Here is a 19,783-nt window from a genome sequence, read left to right as displayed (position 1 = left end):
ATACTGAATGCCCCTTCAAAATAATTTTAAAAGACAGAAAAGTTTTTCGTTTTTCGGGGTAAAGTTTTCTCTAAGCATCTGAAAACACCCTGCTCTCAAAAATTTCTTAGAAGTATATTGCAAAGTACTGTGTGCAGTAACAGAAAACACATGTAATTTGTATCTCTGTCAGATGAACAAGACAGCAACCACTGCAACCAACCAATGGTAATTAGTACTCTTTTAAAGAAGAGTCACCTAAAGATAGGAGGTACTGCTGTGGCTGCTCTGCGGCAGTTCTGCCAGCTAATGCAAACACAAAGAGATCAGGGTAATACAGATTCTCTGAGTAGCACAGACCATGAGGAAGACAGGTTTTAACCAATGTTGTGTGCAACAAGCAAATTTGGGTAATACACTGGAATTAACTGTGGGCCTATTAGAGCTCTAGTGGATCTTCCTCCATCAAAGCAATTCTGTTTGTTAGTAGAAGCAGCAAAGACCAAGACCTGCTTCACAAATAGCAGATTCATAACCAAATCAGTCCTTCTTATAACTGGGAAGGATTTCCTCCTGACAAATAATTATTGAAAAAGAAGTAAAACAGCACTTTTTGCAAGGATACATTTATGAAGAACTTATTACTTTTCTGACTGTTCAAAACAGATTCAATAAGCACTCAATATTTGGCAAAAAAGTCAATTTATTCCTGAATCGAGAAAACTCAGTGGTGAAAATCCTTTCAGAAAGCTAAGAGTTAAAAACATAACCACCTGCCACGTCTCAGCAGGTAAGATTAAAAAGACAATACAGAACAACCCAAGACTGTAATAACAAAGAGTTTATTAGAGTCAAGAATATATAATCACTGTACAGAAAACATTCAGAGTTAAAGTGTGAAATACTGAACTGCTCACTGTGCATTACGGTTGCTGAGCTGGTTAGCGATCATTTAATTGACTGCCTACAGCTGGCTAACTTATCAGCAGATAAAAACATTTTTGTAAGCAGGGAAGAAATGATTGTCCTTTCTAAACGATAACGTTTCCCAAGGTCGGAAAGAAAGGATCATACAAATTATATTTAAAACTTACTGCTGGAATAAAGTTGGTAGGAGGAGAGGAGTGGTTAACAATCCCATGTTTTTCTGCAGTGAGGAACAGTTACGTCAGTGCTGCACTTTGTACATACACATCTCAGTACAGTAACTATTTTGATTTTTAAATATGGAAATATTGCCATCAAATCCAGCATCTTCCAGGTGAACTGGGAGGAAGTTGTATACATCAACCTTTGAGGCTCATAAGAAATTCCAGAGTACCCATGCATGATGGATGGTATAAATAACATTCTTTAAAAAAAAAAAAAAAGGTTATTTTTAAACCTTCAGAGAACAAAGACTCAAAAAGCTTCTTCTGAGCTCCCAGTTCTCCACGCTTCCAAGTCTTTAACTTCTGCCTTTCAAAACTGTTTGGTGAAATCCATAAAGGCTTGAGAAGTTTATTCTTGAATATTTTCCAAGACTTGATTCCTCCCACTGGAAAGGGCTTATTTTCTCCAGTACTAAAAGGGAAGAGAAAAAAAAAAAAAAAACAACAGGAATTTGTTCAACCTTTACTTACTCTTAGAAACCAAAGTTAAGAGTAAATTGAATTCTAGGTTTGAAAGACACTGAAAATTGCTGCCCAAAAAGGCAGGTGATTTTCACAATCCTTCAAGAGAACAGACAACTGAGAAATCAACTCTACCTCGCACTGGACAAATAGTAGCATGCAATGTACACAGTCCTGGTGGTGGATATTCCACGTTTTATTCTGGCAAGCAAGACTGGATCCCACCAAAATGATAAAACCAGAAGCACTGTCTCGAGTAAAAAGAATCACTACTACATTCTGGGATGTAGCAATACTGGGAACACAGCTTTGGGATATCCTAAAGCCTCTTCACATTTATAGTCTAAATTGAGTTTGCTCCTTTACAGAGAACAGCCATTAGTACAATCCCAGCTGCACAAATACATTTTAGGTAGGACTCTCTTCATCTTCCATGTTTTCCCTTTTTAAAAGTCAATGCTTAACATTAGCCCAGGATACAACTGATCTGAGTTGTATATTCACAAGGAACAAATGTGAAGTTTGTTATTCCAAATAGAGAGTGCTTTCCCCTTCTGCAGAAATAATGCTAAAATAAAAGCAACTTTCCGGGGAAAAAAAGCTATCCAGTTTTTATTAATATCAACTGAAATTACTACGCACTTTTTCTCATCTCAAGCAATGCAGTACAGCACGATTTACTTATTCTAAATATTAAATTTATTTACATCAAGACAAGAGTTCGTTGATAACCACTAGGAATAAATACCACATAAAAAGGTCTGTAAAATACCTAATAACACATTAGAAACTAAAGGCTTCACATGAACTGAATCCAATTCACAATTTTATTACAAGAGAACTCTACCATGCTGATGCCAGAATACCTAGTCTATTTTACAGAAGAACACTGCTACCTACAGAGTGACATATAGAGTGTTCATACACAATGGTTACTGCAACAACCAACCTTATTAAAAAGCTCTTAACAGTTGCAGTGGAAAGCACAGATTCCCTAAAGGGCTATTTTGGAAGCAGAAGGAGAATAAATACCCATTGATAAATTAAACAACAACAACAACAACAATAAAAACTTGACGGCATTTCAAAAATGGAAAATTGTGGTGTTTTAGGACCTAATTCACTATTTAAGTGAGTACCATTACACCTGCATAGGTTGTTTGGGGTTTTTTTTTGAGACAATTTTTATGACTATTTAGAGGAAGATCATCAGCAATTCAATGCAGTATTGTACATGAACAAACTGAAAGCTTCAACGAGCCATTGTGTAAGGTGACTACTGCAAATTCAATGATGCATTAATTGTTCATTTGTTCAACAATTTAGAGACTCTGAAGACTTCAACAGCAAATACTTAAAAAGAAGACAGCTTCAGAAAATTTTGACTATTGAAGTAGTAAGTATCACTACAAAGTGTCCTATTCTCATTTTGTAATATAAGGAGAATAAACTTACACATTTCATTTTGATTTTTTTTTTTAATACAGTCTCTAGAATGTTAATACTCATGAACTGCCAATTCATCTGTGACTATTCTTTTTGTATCCTCACACAGATAAGCATCCAGTGTTCTTGCAAGGGGAAGCCTGCAGCTGTAGCTATTTAGAGCGTATGAATGAAGGCAACAATCAGAACTCCAAAACTAGCAGAAGACTCCTGTATCACATGGGGCTAAAATATTTAAAGCACATAACCCAGGAAATAAAATAGAAAAAAAAAAAAAAAAAAAAGCTAAAGGACATAGATGTCAAACACTACAGCAGCACAAACTCTACACACAAAGTTCACAGCCTCATGAAAAACAGCTTGTTGCTTAAAACACCATTCTAGATCTAGAAGCCTCAGGTTCAAATTCTTGGTTACTTTATGTATTCCAAACAGATCTGTCTTGCGATTATAAAAGCAGTTGTAAGGGTTGAAGAAAGGTCAAGCTAGAATAAGTCTGAGTGGAAAAAGAAAAGGTCAACTAAATCAGATCCATAAACTCTGACTTACTGAAACAGCTTCACAAATGCAATAACAATTACGTGGTATAGACTGGCAGTCACCTAATACCAACGAAGTAAAAAGGTATGTCTTAAAAAGTCACTGTCGGTATGTGATTAAAAGAAAGGTCTACACACATACTGGAGGCACTTGAAAATTTTAATCTTGGATCTTTATAAAGGCCTTTTTTATTTATAAGATCCTGAGGTGTTAGGCATTTTTCACTTTATAAAATTACCATTCCACAACCTATGATCGAATTCATCCATAATATATAACAAATTTTGAAGCAAAAATGTAAAATCACCTTTATAAAATACATAGGAAGATGGAAGTGACATTTTTACTTTCTCCCCTGCATTGTAATGAAGTTCTTCAAAATAAAAAATTAATTCGCAGAACAGTAAATTCTTTGGAACTCCTTTAGCAGTATGAATAGCCACAGAGACTGAGGACATCTGATTTTATCAGTTTTTGATCTCTCTTCTGAAGGATTCAAAAAATATCAGTATGTCTAGCTTTTGAAACCACTTTTATCTTTTTTCTCAAATCTATTTCTTCTCAAGAGTCTAATATTCAAGTACTGCAAAATCTTAAATCTCTGATAAGCACAAACTTTAATAGCTGTAAGGAAAAAACATTTTTTGTTAGCATAACTTCACTCAAATATTTAACTTTTTTTTAATTACTATGAATTACAGTAGGATAGCAGTCATAAATACGGTTAACAACTTTAGTCTACAAACTCTAGCAGGAATAAACTTCATTATTAAGAGACAATATTTTGCTCCTTTACTTGGTGATGCAGATCCTCCACTACTTGACATCTTCTGGAAGCAAGTAGCCCTTTTCCCACTCTCCCAATACAAGATCTCAGGCCAAGCTGCATTCCTGAATGAACTCTTCCTGTTTTGAGGTGCCTAACGTAACAGGGATATCACTACTGAAGAGAATGTGGATGATTTTTGAGCAGAGACCCTGGCCCCTCCTACACACCCTGTTGTGCAAGCTGCTGCCTTAATTATAGAGGTAAGTAGTTGCAATGCACAGCTCAAGAATTTTCAGAGGTAGGAAAGGAAGGAAATCTATCAACACTCATTTACTGTGGGAATGAAAGATACAAGAGTTCTTTATTTTTCTCCTGTAGAATTCTTGTAGAACTGGTAAGGCAGTCAGTTACATCCCAACAAGTATGTTTGCTAAGTGCTTTAAAGAATTTTCTAGGACCATTGAGAACTTGCTCTGCAGTCTGTGTCAGCAAGAATACATTTTGAACTTGCTGAAAAATGTGGTAACAATGAAGTCTTGGACTTACCACTCTGAATCTGACTTCACTCAGTTTTCAGAAAAAAACACCAAGAAGCTATCTCACCTGTGCAAACTTATGAATTTGTTCCACCACAGCTGCAAAGAGGGCATGGACGCTTTCATCAATTAGGCTCTGCATATAATGGACAGCTTCTTCATCAGAAAGGTCCAAACGGAACTTGTCCTGTACCTGAAATGGGATGTTCATGTCAAACATGAATTTAATTCAACAGTTACAGCATACACTATTGTATCCGAACTAACAGTAGCAGACATTAGCATTAAAGCTGTAGAATTTTAGTAAATAATCTATTTAACTTCTAAATTACAGCAGATTACTGGCAATTAGCAATGTTTATGTAAAATGCCAGATTTCTGAACTGCTTCATTAAAATGTGCATTTAAAAAAGCAAGAAAACCCTCCCAACACCATCTCCATGAATGGCTAGATGGAGACACTAATATTCCATACAGTTTTCTTTTAAAGCAACATATTTTAAAAATTGTATCCATTGTACAAATAAAGCATTTTGCCTGTTAACTGCAATTTGTATATAAATTAAAAGACAAAAGCAGTGTAATAAAAAAAGATCTATACTGCCCTATTTCAGCCATGGCAATAACTGTGATCCATTAATATTTACAAAGGCATAGCGGATGCCTTTTTGTGAATTCCAACTAATTTCAAGGCGACTGTTCAGGACTGCTCCAGATGGCAACATCTCATAAGCACTCCTACTACAGACTTGCAGATTTTTCCTTTAGTATTCAAAACCTCTGTACACAGAACTGGCAAGAGCTGAAATATCTAAAACAAAGCAAAAAATTTGCTTCTCAGGAGCTAAGTAAGTTTCGTAGACAATACTTCTTATCCCTCAAGAACATACTATGAGAGTCAGGTGCATAAGTAAGTACTTTGAATGAGTTCAAATAATCTGATGGAAAGAATTGATATAGTACTACGAATAACAAAACATAATTTCTAGGTTTTACGATGTGATGCATGTGCAAAAAGTTGTTTCAGTGATTAACTGCCTACGTAAAAATTGTTACTTATTTCCTATCCAAACTTCCCCGTTTTCCATCTCTGACAGTTGAGCTCATTGCTTTTTTTTTTTTTTTTTTAAGAACTCCACAAATCTCTCAAGTAGGCAAATGTCAAAGACCTAAGTTTCTTCTAGAACTTCTCCCAGGTAAGAATGAAGACAGACTGTAAGCCAAAATGTTCTTTTGAACATTTTCTATTCATTTACGTTTATGCATTGACAAAAATGCGAAATTATTTTAGCAATGTTCTTAATAAAGCCATATTAATGAGAGATCATAATCTTCTCTCTCCCTTTTGTATCCTTTTTACACATGAAGGATACCATATATGCATCCACCCTTTTTTTTATGACAACAAAACCATCTAAGATTTCAGTTAATTATTACTCTGCATTCTTTCCAAAAGCAAAGTATTCTCGAGAAGTACCTTACAGCACTACAGTAAAAGCCTAAGTTAATGGGCCAAGTGTGGAAAGATAACACTGCTGCACTCAAAATATAGTCACAACTCTATTCTTACTTTCAACATACCAACAAAAAATTAAACTCTTCAGCAATATTATCTCAAAAAGGAGTATGATCAGTATGGAAGGATAGATTAAGATGGAAACATTCAAAATCTCAAGAAAGCAAACAGCAGGAAGGGAATTAGAGAGTACTTCAGGCTAATACTGTAAAACTTCTATTTTCATAGTAAGTGTTTGTTATCTCCCACATACATGTTAGAAGTTTGACAGTAAGATGTGAAATAGAATCCAACTGGACTTAATGGACTTTTCACATGCTTGCAACTATGCACAAGCTTAAATACTTCCCCAGCAAAAACCATAGGCTTCCACCATAATTATTTTCATGTTTACTGGAAAGGTGATTTGAGATTTTAGGCAAATTTCTAACTGCAGCTTCCAAGAAACATAAAAACAATTCCACAAACACTATCACTTTTTAACTATAGTTTTCAAGCACTTCAGCTATTTTCCGATCTGCTCACAGAAGAACTCAAAATCATGCAGTTACTGATGTTATGATGCTACTTTACTCTAGGGGATTAATGACTAGGCTACTTCCCACCTTCCCCAGGAGCAGACTGGGATGCTTATGTATGTGGATTTACCCACAGTTAGATTCTAAAATCAGTTTGCAAGTAACAGCAGGATCAAATGCTGCCGAGTATGAGATCCTTACCTGAAAGTTTTTCAGCACTGCAATTAAAAATGACTGCTGCAACCTAGCTGAGAAGAAGTATGGCATGGTGACAAATTACCTCCAGAGCTGTAACATCACCAACAAATTTAATATACATTGACTTATGGTTCTTGTAACAAAACCAACAGTAATTGTTATTTGAAATCTCTCAGCTCCAAAGTAAACCATGTATTCTAAAAGCCAGTAGCTTTTAGATGTGCAACTAGCAAAAGATTTTTGCATGATATTATGCAATTGTGGAGGTCACGTTCTGATGAGTTATACAATTACCTCATTTTACACAACTAAGAATAACTGTCACTATGAATATATAAAAAAATATTCAATTTGAATTATTTACTAAGAGTTCTCATTTTGTCATTTAAATAGCTCTTATTAGTTTGCTATTAGTTTTAATCAAAGAGAAAATAAGTTTATTTGATGAAGATATTTAAGTTTTTGCTTTGTTTCCAGAGAAGAAAGTTTTAAACCCCAAACTGCATACATACAATAATTTTAAATGTATTTCATCATGTTTCATTATTAGAACTTGAACTGTTATGGGTTTCAAGACAGTATAAACTACAGTATCTATGAAAATACTAATATTGAACTTTAGCATCTTAAGTAGCCCACTTTCTGTCAACCTGCACACTGGATAATTTAATTTAAAAAACAAAACAAACGAAAAAGAATGTAGTTACATGGACTCACAGGACTTAGAAGTTCAGAAGGGAAAGATGTAATGAAGATGAACTAAGCAGAACTGCTCAGAAAACAATATCGGAGTGTGGAAATTTAGGGATAAGTATTTAAGTATTAATTACTTTCAAATGAATTGATGAAGGGAATATAAAAGCTGACTATCACGTGCTGCAGAACATATGGGAGAAGAGGGAAACTCCTGCAGGTCGCAAGCCAAAACAACAAAAACAAGTTCTATAGTATAACCATGAGTAAATACTGCTTAGCAACAGGATCATCACATGTAAAACCGTAGGTTTAGGCTTATCAACTCTTGCTGAAATAAACTCAAGGGAAAAGCACTACAAGAGGAGAAACTAGGTTAAGTGCCAGCTTCTTAATCTACCCCAAATTAAATGTCAAGCACAAGCTGAAAACACAGCACAGTAACAAAAATAGGGTGCTTGGTTTGATTCCTACATATATAGCAAGTCTTTACACACTGCACAACTGCTAACATACTCAAATTCAGTTTAGAATTAATACTAGTGCAGTTAACCAAATTCATGTTTCATGAATCTGCAGACACAACTGACAGAATTATTGAAAAAAGTAGCAATATTTTTTGAGCTAACTTACTGCATACATAAGAAAACCCTCTTCATGCTATTTCACTCTCAAACTAACTGCAAGCCAGCCATTCCAAAGACTGCATGTATTCTCACAGCAACATGAAGTACCACTGCTGGAGTTTACTTCAATAACTAGCTACATATCTAGATATCTAGCTGTTAGCTAATTTCATCACTGTAATACAGAATTGTTCACTGCAAAGTTGGCTACTCAAACGTATGATAAACTTCAGTGTTCTCTTTGGGTGACAGTACACATTGGATGCAGGCATCAGCTACTACAAAAACCTCAAAGTCATTTGATAGTCAACAAATTAATAATATTTATTGAGATTTTCTGAGTTTTTACTGTTATGTCCTAAAAATGATAATAATAGCCAGCATTCAGTGTTAATGTAGCAGAAACTGGAATTTCATTCTTGGCTTAACCCTTACCACATTTTATCTTTTTCAAAAAGCTTTCTCTGTTTTCTGTTGCTTGATTACAACACAGTTCAAACAACTCAAGATACAAACTATTCAGATGCTCTATTCACATGAATAATTTCATTTGAAAGGCTATCCTGACAATAGCTTTTGTTTTGAAGGCTTTGATTTGAACAGATTATAGTTTTCAAATGATCTGGTATAAACTTCAGCATTACTGTTTTCACATAGAAGCCAGTAAAGATATCTCTAAATTGATCTTACAGAAAAATATGGGTTTTAGTTCACGCAATATACAAAGATCACTGTTACATGTTAGAATTTCCTAATATTGGCCAAATATGTACTAATAATCAAATAAACAGCATAACGTAATGAAATAAGAACACAGGACTATTCTTGTATGCTATTCACTCTGGTTTATTCCAGCCTTTTTGGATTTCAAAATGAATATATATATGCAGAATCAACAATCTATAAACAGGAAAGCTGCAACATCATTACCCAAATGAACTTCTACCTAGGCAAAATGAGCTCAGTGTCACTGTGGCAGTATTACAAAGAATAAACCTCAGAGGAGGAGGTAAACATAAATACTGAAATCAAGAGATTCCAGCCAAGCAAAATTGAGTTTATTTCTCCTACATAGAAATCATAGATCTCCTCTTGATATTAATAAAACTCAGATATGTTCCCTAGCTCCATCTTTCAACAAATAGTACCTTCAGTTAGGTGGAAAGGGACAGAAATCCACATTAAAAAAAAAGCATATCAGACAACAAACTAGAAGTCTTTCCACTGACTTGCAAACTCAATTCTCATTTATCCATTGTGATAAAGAAGAAGAAAGAGGACAAGGAGTTTTACTATAATCCAGGTGAGAAAAAAGAAGAACAAAAACAGAAAAACCTCATAAATGAACTCAGGTTTGGAAACAAAGCTAGCTCAGAAACCTTGTCTGCCACCTTATGTAGAACAAGAGTAATTTCACCTTGATGAGTTTAATGTAAAAGAAACATTGAACTACTTTCACAAACTGCAGTTACCTTCTGCTTAGAGGAAGACAATATTTATGCCATCTATGTTCCCTTCACCTTCACTTATCTTCACTTATAAACACTACAGTTGCAGCATCTTTACAGTGCCTTCTTTTAATCAGTGGGCATCTGAAACACAGTTCAATCAATTATAACACTGTCCTTCAATGCCTGCCCACTTCTTTGTGTGACAATGAATCACTGGTCCCTGATGTTTTCTAATTCCAAGGTCAAATTTGCTATGAAGGACAGACAGAAGTCATCTGGCTTTTCCAGCAGAAAAATCAAAACCTTTTTTTTTTTTTTTTTTTTTTTTTTGTTAAAAGGTGATAATACTATAATACTGAATACTTTTATTATGTCTGAAGAGTGATAGTCTACTTCCTCCTTAGGCAAAGCTGGCTATATAATTCACTGCACATTTTAGTTATCTCTCCTTAAAATTAGAGCATTATGTAATTTTGAAAATTAACTATTAGCAATAAGCATTGCAGCTGCACAGAAAATAAAAAGGCTAGTTAATAGCAGAGGCAGAAAAACTGTAGGACTGGATTTGCGTTGTACCATCAGATATTCACTGACACGTCAACCTAAACAGATTTTGGCTCAGTCCTTTTCCAAGAAAATGAGAAGTGGAAAAGACTAAGCAAAGACTGGAAAATTTAAAGGTGATAGCTTCAGAATCTAGAGAAACTGAGAATATACTGGGAAGAATCTTCTACTACTTTTCAATTTAACTTCATTTTTGACATTTTTGAGCCAGAGTAGGTTTTCAGAGAAGCCTGAATCAGAGCACAGCAGCAGGAGATGGTATCATTAACCATGAGTTGAAGCACACTACACTGACAATTTTCCTTATAAATAGTACAGTGAGTATAAAAGGAGACAAAAGGTTGAAAAAGACAACTAATTTTAAGCTTTGCTTCTACTTTCTCTTTTTTTTCTTGGTCAAAAATTCATGTTTTATTGTTATACAAAGCATTAAAAAAAAATCTGAGAAGGGCTCCTATGGTTTTATGGGGTGGAGACAACTTGCGTACCTGGTAGTAACCTTTTTTTTTTTTTTTTCCTATTGGAAAAAGCACAAAATGAAACTGGATTGAGGGAAATGAATCACTGAAACAATATTTTCAATTTCAAAGAATTACTGGGGTACAAAGTGAAGGTGGATATTTGGTTGAAAATAATATTCTATATATACTGAAAGAATAATCATGAAAGTTGAAACTGCAAATGTCCTCCCCCCACCTAAAGCAAAAGTGGACATTTGTTTTTCAGTCCATTCTTATGTGTGAGAATGTATCACCAAAGACTGCACCAGTTTAATTTCTGAACATAGATGTTATGCAAAATCCACATCTCCAGCTGAAGTCATTGGAAGTTTTTGGTACACTTTGTGCTAACAGTAAGAAAACAGCCACATTGCCTTTATCTCCCTGATAAACAAAATCAGCCTGTGTAGATCTTGGTCTCTTTTGAACAAGAAGGAGAAAGCACCTTCAAAAATGACAGGAACAGAAAGCCCAACTCCACTTACATCATCTTGTGCCATAAAACATGTCAAGCAGATGTAGTCTATACTTATTCTACAGGAAGTTGTACATGAGAAGCTGCTATTTCAATTCCGTCTTAACTCAATATATACTTTTCCCAAAATGTATCAGAAACACTGGACAGAAATGTCACCCAGACAATATGCTTTCTCACAGATACTAAACCTGATTATAAAATTACATTCTGAGAGTTCCTCAGGATGTAATATGTTACTGGAATGCAGATAACTCTCTGGCAAAAACAGCTTTCAACTCTGAAGACTCTGTGCCTTCCCTTGTTCTCTAGGATATTATTTTCCTTAAGAGTGTCTTTTGCACTCAAATATTTCTAAAAAGTCTCAATTAACACAGTAGAAATAAAGTGCTTTAAAAAACTAAGGTCACCTAGTGACATGTTAAAGGGAAAACACGTAATACTTTTTTTCTACTGTCTTCTTTTGTGTTCTACTTGGTCCAAACCTAAGGAGGGCAAACTTTCAACCACCTTTATAGCCTGATTAGTTAGCATCATGTTATATCAACTTACACCACAGGGGGTGACAAAAAAAGCATAAGAAAGGAAGTCATACAAAATGGCTGTAAAGATCCTTGATTTATGATGATAGTATCATATATGAAAATTTTATTTTCATGTAGAAGAGTTATATGATTATAAAACTTTTAACACGCATTCAGGCTGTAAGATAATACTATTTTCTAGAAGTTTATAAAATAATAGATATTTCTAATGCCACATTTTACTTGCCAGTATGCTTTTACATCTCATTGTTCACGAGCATGCAGGTATTTTGTGCAACTTAGAGTACTTCCCTGCATATTAGAAAAAAGGAGGACACATTATGCTGCTTTGTGAAGTGATGGATTAGACTGCAACCCAAGCTATTGCCTAACATAATGCTTTGAGGAATCACATGGTCATTCATGAAAAATCTTTCTTATTGCTTTAACCCTATGCAATGTAGTTCGATATATCACTCCAATATATCTGCTTCAATAGTAAAAGATACGTGACATAGAACCAGTTCAGCAGAAGAATTTGCTCAGAATACAGTAAGTATGTTATAAACTGCCTGCTTTTTTCATCTTATTAAGCCAAAATGAATTGGTTTGTCTTATGCCACAAGAGGGATATAGCTGTATCTCATGAAAAATTGTAACATTAAAGAGTGCTGAACAATTTAAACAGTACACAAGTTTCCTTGTAGTTTAATGATAAGTAGTACTCTTGACTTATCAACAAACAAAAACAATCTTTTATTTTCTAAATGACTTGACAGCTGTCTGCAAGATCAGAGCCTAACTAGCTCAAAGATAATGTTACCTATATATATGTATTAAAAAAGAAAAAAAAAAAAAAAAAAAAGACTAAGTATTGCTACACTACTGGTAATAAAAGTGCTGTCTACAACATTCCATCAACATTACTATTCAGAATGCCTTTTTAGATAAAGAAGTATTTGTGAATCTCCATCTTTGTCTTCCACTAGAATATCATGGTTGAAACAGCTACTGAGTAACAAAAAGATAATTTAATTTTACTGGTCAGTCCAAAAAGGATCTTTAGTTAATGTGAGTCTGCTGAAATATATATTGATTTTTTTGTTTGAAGTTTTTTTTTTTTTTTTTTTTTTAAAGAAGAAACAAACAAACAAAAAAAATCAACTGAAATACTGAAAGCTTTTATTCAATTTTCCAACAATAAGGTATAGTATTACTTTACTTCTTAAATGACCAAAGAAACCTACCATTCAGCCCAAGAGATAAAAGACACGGTCTTGTTCTTTTTTTTTTTTTTTTAATAGCACAACTAAAATTCAAAATTACTTTCAGGCAGACTAATGGGCATTAAATATTCAAGACAAATTTTCTAACACGTTATCTAAAAAATCACCTGCTCACCTTTCTACAATGGATTAAGATTACTTAACAATTATACAATTTTACAATGGATTTAAGATTTCTGCTGCTCAGCCATTTTATAGCTGATTTCCTAATATTTCTTCTTCTTAAAAAAAAAAAAAAAAAAAAAAAAAGTAGACAAAAAAAGCACTAAAAAAGCACTTTTGTAGTTACTTTGAACATAGTCTAGTTATGCGTCTAGTTACTGAAGGACAAGGAAAGCTTTCCAGTTACCTTTTTTACAGTCTTGTCAGGCTCAAGAGCAATATCTGGAATGTTGGCATCTACCATAAGGGAAAATAAGTTCAAGATCAAGTTGGAGTACCTGAGTAGAAGAGCAAATTAGGTAAATGCACTTTGCATGTACAAAAGAAAACATTTTGTGAACAATTTAGATTAAAAAGAACAAAATCATCTCAATATGAATTGTTAATGTTTCAGAAAAATTTCGTACATAATATGTTATTTGGACACATATTTGGACAAACGTATCCTAGAATGTCGATTCAAAGTTTTTCTATATTAACAAGGATAGTAGCGATGCAGTAGTATTATATAAATTAACAATCAAACAAATGAAGTCCTCAGAATAAGAAATAATTTTTCATTTTGCTGCAAGGGCTCTTGCCTCAACAGGTTGAATTTAAGTGGTTTAACCAGATCTGTGTCTGCAGTTGCCCAGTTAAGCTGAAATAACTCCAATAGCACGAGTATCATTTATAACCATCTGAAGAGAAAAAACAGCAGTTTTCAGATTTAACAAAGTGCTGGTAGTACTTCCAAATCTTCTAAGGAACATCATTTTACCCTTGCAGGAAATTAACTGTAGGTTGCTTACTGAACGGATAATTTCCAAGCCGTTCAACATAAAGTGAAGCTTCCTTTGCTCTCTCTAAAGACATCTGATCTTCTTTTAGAGAAAATGTATGTAAGAATTTTCAAAACCCAAAATATTACTTTCCTAAAAGCACTAGGTGCTTTTTAGATGGTAGAAAACGAATTCACAGCAGCAAAACCTATTAGAAAATTTCAGAATATATACAACCTGGCAACTGTTTGGAACACAGAACTGTAACTCACAAAATCTTTTGCACTTAATTATTTTAATTATTAACAGGAACTAGTATTTCCTATTCCAATATAAGTTTTAGCTATTTAGCACACAAGCAATTATTTTGAACTGTTCAGAGAGAAATCTTCTGTCTGAAAAGCTTCAGCTGTTCTGCCTCACTTTCACAAAGGCAAGGGATTGAAATCAAGAAAATTACTTTTATCACAGATTAAAATAAAAAGAAATAAAATTTACTCTGTTTGTTTTGTTTTGTTTCGTTTTCCAAACTGGGCAAAGAAATATGGCAGCCAAGTTGCAGTAGAGCCAGAAATCACCATAGGTTTTCATGAAAATTTGTTCTACTTGCTTGAAACTATCAAGTCTCATGTTAAACATACTTAAATCTTGCAGCTTTACTCTGTCAAGACTGTTTCTAAGTCATTGTTAGCTTACAGCGATAGCAATTTCCAAAGACATACTCCTTCCTTTGCTTCTACTGCTCTTTTAGTAATCAGATGAAAGCAACTTCAGAGGGACAGGCTTGAGCACAGGACCCAGCTGAATCTCATGAGATTCAATAAATCCAAACAGAAGGTCTTCGTTGCCCTAGGTTGAGGCAACATCCACTGTCAATACAAGCTGGTGGATGAGAGGACTGACCACAGCCCTGACGAAAAAGACCTGGAATACTGGTAGATGAGAACCTGGCCATGAGCCAGCAATGCACCTTCACAGCCCAGAAAGCCAACTATATCCTGGGCTGCGTCAAAAGCAATGTGGCCAACAGTGCATGAGCGGTGATCCTGCTCCTATACCCTGTGCTGATGAGACTTTACCTGGTGTACTGGGTCTAGATGGAGAGTCTTTGGTACAAGAGAGACATGGATCTGTTAGAGCATGTCTAGAGGGCCACAAAAATGATTCAAGGGATGGAATAGCTCTCCTACAAAGACTGAAAGAGCTGAGGCTCTTCGGACTGGAAAAGAGAAGACTGAGATGGCAGCCTTTCAGTATCTAAAGGGGAGATATAGGGAAGAAAGAAAGAGATACTTCAGCAGGGTCTGTGGTGACAGGACAAGAAGAAATGGTTTCAGGCTTAAAAATGGTAGATTTAAGTTGGACATAAGGAAAACTTCTTTTACGTTGAGGGCGGTGAGACACTGAAGCAGGATGCCAAGTGATATGGCTGTTACCATGTCCCTGGAGAATTTCAAGGTGAGGCTGGACTGGGCTCTGGGCAACCTGATCTAACTGTGCATATCCCTGTTCACTGCAGGGCAGTTGGACTAGATAGGTCTCTTCCAACCCTAATATTTCTGTGATTCTATGAACTTGAGTTATGGGGTAAGAAATTAAGTGGACAGCAATGGGAGGTAAAGCAGTACAGAATAAACCGGAGAGCGGACAAAATGTGTAAATGGATGCAGCTGAAAAATGGTGAGATTGAAGATACTGATGGTAACTCCTGAAAAAGTCCTATGTAGTACTGCAGTTCAGCAGAAAACAGAAAAACATGATCAATAGCCAGATGTAAAGGTATGTACATACTGACGTAAGACACAAGGAGAGACAGGGCTAGCTGCCAGGTGACAAGATGTCCAGAGTGGGACAACAACCCAACTCCATCCTAACATTAGAAATTTTGCTGAAACAATAAAGCTAGAAATCTGATCTGTAGAAAAATGAATGCTTTGAGAATCTGCTCTTGTTTCTTAACAGTTCTAAGTGATGTTTGTACCTTGTTAGTCATGCCATGTCTTTGACATTTACATTGACAAGGCCTCTGTCATGGCTGGCCTCAATCCACTGACAAAGAATTAGTTTCTTTCCAGGTTTAAGAAGCTTACATCAAGCACATAAAATTAACCCAGAAACGTTCTCACTTAAACATCAAACTTACACTTGTTTTCTCAAAGCCCTGTACAAATTAATTTGCAAACGAAGGAGTGTTCACCCGCATTTGAGGTTGATTAAACATATGTTTTGAACAGGAAGCGCTAAAAACATTGAAGTTCTGTAAAAATATATGAAATCCAATAAAACTCTACACCCACAGAGGAGCTTCATGTGTGTTGTATACGTATATAAACACTGAAAAGGGGCCATCATCGCCATGGTTGTTGTTGTCGTCAACAGAACAACAACGCCCGATGACCCACCACTACTGAAGATCAATGGCTGAACTATGAACCACATTGGATCCGTGATGGTGACTATCTCCCTCCTGCTGCCTACAAAGACTCCTTGCTTCTTCTTTCCTATCTTTTCTATCGCCCTCCCTCCCTTCCCCATTACCCTAATTCATAATGGTGCCTATCCTCCCCTTTCCCATTTTCCTAACTAAGATCTATAATAAACTGGTCGGACCAACATTTGAACCATTGTTTCTTAATCTCACGCCGGGTATACAGATATTAAAAGAGCCTCCTCTCCCTCCTATAAATCGGAGCGAGACATTTATTTAATGGTAGTCGAAGGCAGGATACCCACCGCGAGAGTGTTGTCCTTCCAGATATAGTCTGAAACTTTCTTTGTGTGTACCTCCTGGAGTTGCATGGAGTGAAAACTTAAACGTGAGTCCTTCTCCAGGAATACCACTCCATATTCTGAAACTTTACTTTTTTATTTGCATACCTCTCAGGGAAGTAAGAACTAATTTTGATTACATGCCTCCTCGGGAAGACCTCTGCATTCTGTGATTTAAGTATCTTGTAACTTAAGTGTGAAATCTGAGCCCTTTTGTGTGCTTCCCTCAGAGAAAGGGAAGAGTGATTGGAGCATTTGCATTTCTTTAATAGGTGTTGTGTGCCTCCCCGGGGAAAGGTAAGGCGTTACCTGAGCTTTTGAATACGTATACCTCTTTCTCCCTTAGTGTATATCCTTCAGCGTATTGAAAAATGAGTGACAGCATTGCCACCATGAAAAATGAAGATGAATTATTTAATCTTTCTGAAAAACATTGTGCTCGACCCTCTTTATCAGGTGTGGATTGGGCATGACAGAACTGGTATAACTTGCGGAGTGTTTCGGATTGTATTAGTGTTCTACAAAATGAGGCTTGTACAGGAGCTGGAAAAGGAAAGTCGTTTATTTGTGCAGTACTTGGGGCTGCTTTAAAGGCTGCCGTGAAGTTGAGATGAAAAGCATTCAGCAGAAACCGAACCTATACAAGCACTGCAGGAATCAGTTAAAGTAACACAAGAATTGGTAAAAACCGCAGAATCAAATAGTGAACCTTGAGGAACAATTAGAAAGAGAGAAACGTAATTTGGTTTTGTTGCAAATGGCTTTTAAGGAATTGTTAACATCTAAGCATGCCAGCAATACTGTCAACCCACAGTTTGTCTCAAGAAAAAACTTTTCCTCAGGAGGAACTACAAGGAATGAAGGAAAGGCTAGATAAATTAGAAACCGGAAGGTTTCTAGCCCCACTGCATCCTTTGATAAAAACCGAATGCACATTCGATAACAGTGAGGATCTAGATCCTCAAACAAATCTTAAGGAAATTCCCTTCTCAACAACTGAGCTAGCAAAATTGAAAAAAAGATTTAAGCCGCTCTCCAAAGGAATCAGAAACAGAGTATGTATGGAGGGTTAGTCTCACTGGTGGAGACCAGATTCTGCTAACAGAAAAGGAAGCAGAAGCTTATTGGCGACCAGGAATACTTTTGACTACTGGCAACAATCGTGCTCCCTGGTCCTTAACACAGAGGGCTGCCTATTGGGCAGATGGTCTCAACCCTTTAGAAAGGGGAGACCCTCTTGCCATTACTGGAACAACTGATTAGTTAGTAGATAGTGTTTGAAAGGCTGTTGTTTGAAAGGCTTGTCTCCAAATGTATGATAGAAAGCTGCAGCCACATCATGAATCACCTATGATGATGCCCGTTGATCCTGAGAGAATGACTGCTTCAATTAGAGGGCTTGCGGAATCGTTGAAACCCATAGGCATACAATTACAAGCAAGGATACTAGCTGTGTCTCAGGGAGAAAGAAACCGGGCAGTGTTAGAAGAAACTGTAACCCCCAACCATTTGCAGTCAGGATTCAAAGTACGGACATGGGCGGAGGTAGCCCAAGAGTTAATTAACTATGGGAGAAAATATGGGCTGTTGGTTTCTTCTTCCTCTAGTAAATTTGAGCCAAGAGAAGTAAGACTCGCAGCAGTCAGCCTTGCTCCCAGGCCACCTAGCCCAAAGCTCAGTGGGTCTGGAAGGGTTTCAATGCCAGTAAGAACTGGTAGGTGGAATACTGATCATAAATATAACTGTCTCTGAATACTGGGCTGTCAAAAGGGTGTTGCACAAGATTTGATGAATGGATTATCCACAGTCAGGTTAGAGAAATTAGTTAAGTGGTGGCCAGAACAAAAACTCGGGAATCTTGAGGAAAGCAAAACCCCAGATCCTAGGGCCTCTCCCAGGGAATCTGAATGGCTATCCAAGGCATTGGAAAAGTGATGTCTTCGCTCCTCCCAAGTGAGTGGGGGGCAGCAGTGAAGGGTGGATGCATTAAAAAGCTCACAACAAAGAGAAACCAGATCCTCGATTTAACACCTTCAGTCCAAAGGCCTCACCACTCTTGCCAGTTATCCCTATGAGTCACGATTCAGTGGCTGATAAGCTAGGAAAACTCTTTTATCTCCCTGGTCAGACTGTGTGGATTGACTCAGCTAACCTGAGGCGCTTCCCTAAACCTTAACGGAATTCCTTAACAAATATCCTTGGAAGTCTAAAGACACCCCGAAAAAGGAATATGACATCAACACTTGCTGGATTGTTCCTTCATTTTTTAACCATATTAACAAAGCCCAAAAAGGGCAAGTCGGTGTCTTGTTTTATTCTACAGAAGATCCCTGTGGGACCTTGACAGAACACAAAAAGGCAAATAGACTTTTTAACCATTTATGTTTTGTGACAGAAATACTGAAGATTTGATCATGCTAAAATACTGAATATACTTCTTGATTACTTTTTTTTTTTTTTTTCCCCCATAGTATTATGTTTTGTGTTGTTGTGGGTGTGGGAGGTGATTGATATTAGTCCTAGGATCTGTAAAACTTCACAAGTGGGTTCGGAGTTTTTATAGGTCATCCTGGCTTACTGCTACTTCCTGCACAGTGATACCATTTCTTTCGACCCTCTCTTTGAACCCATTTTATCAAACTCATTATGATTTATGTGTAACTTCTTCACAGTGTTTCCAAATTCCTAACAAACTGGGAAATGAATCAAGGGACCCATCTAATGTGTATTAGATGTGGTCACAAAAGAAATCTATCATAAAGCCTTTTGTACTGATGCTTTTCAGTGTCACACCAGTCCAGGAGTTCCATCCAAAACACTGTTATTGGAAAGTGCCTGAATTTTGATAAGAGATGTG

The 19,783-nt window shown here is 36.1% G+C and overlaps 1 protein-coding gene and 1 pseudogene across 8 annotated transcripts in view; one reads left to right on the top strand and one right to left on the bottom strand.

The window, feature by feature from the left end:
* Positions 1 to 805: 805 nt before the first annotated feature.
* PIK3C3 (phosphatidylinositol 3-kinase catalytic subunit type 3) overlaps positions 806 to 19,783 on the bottom strand; it is a 67,601-nt gene continuing 48,623 nt past the window's right edge. For 5 of the 8 annotated variants that reach the window (XM_031607045.2, XM_031607047.2, XM_090132581.1 and 2 more), the window contains 3 exons: positions 13,584 to 13,674; positions 4,951 to 5,076; positions 806 to 1,542 (listed from right to left, as the gene is read on the bottom strand). In XM_031607045.2, coding sequence (XP_031462905.1) covers positions 1,528 to 1,542; positions 4,951 to 5,076; positions 13,584 to 13,674 — 232 coding nt within the window. In that variant the 3' untranslated portion in view covers positions 806 to 1,527. Of the gene's footprint in view, positions 1,543 to 4,950; positions 5,077 to 5,283; positions 5,695 to 7,126; positions 7,166 to 12,185; positions 12,261 to 13,583; positions 13,675 to 19,783 lie in introns of those variants that run through there. The other 3 variants (XM_090132578.1, XM_090132580.1, XM_090132579.1) reach the window with 3 other exon arrangements.
* LOC149913180 (uncharacterized) lies at positions 15,583 to 18,678 on the top strand (annotated as a pseudogene).

This window comes from Phasianus colchicus, chromosome Z (genome assembly GCF_987193195.1).
Source record: "Phasianus colchicus chromosome Z, bPhaCol1.hap1.1, whole genome shotgun sequence".
Lineage (NCBI taxonomy): Eukaryota > Metazoa > Chordata > Aves > Galliformes > Phasianidae > Phasianus > Phasianus colchicus.
The sequence above is the reverse complement of the archived record's forward strand: the minus strand, read 5'-3'. Positions and strand labels throughout refer to the sequence as shown.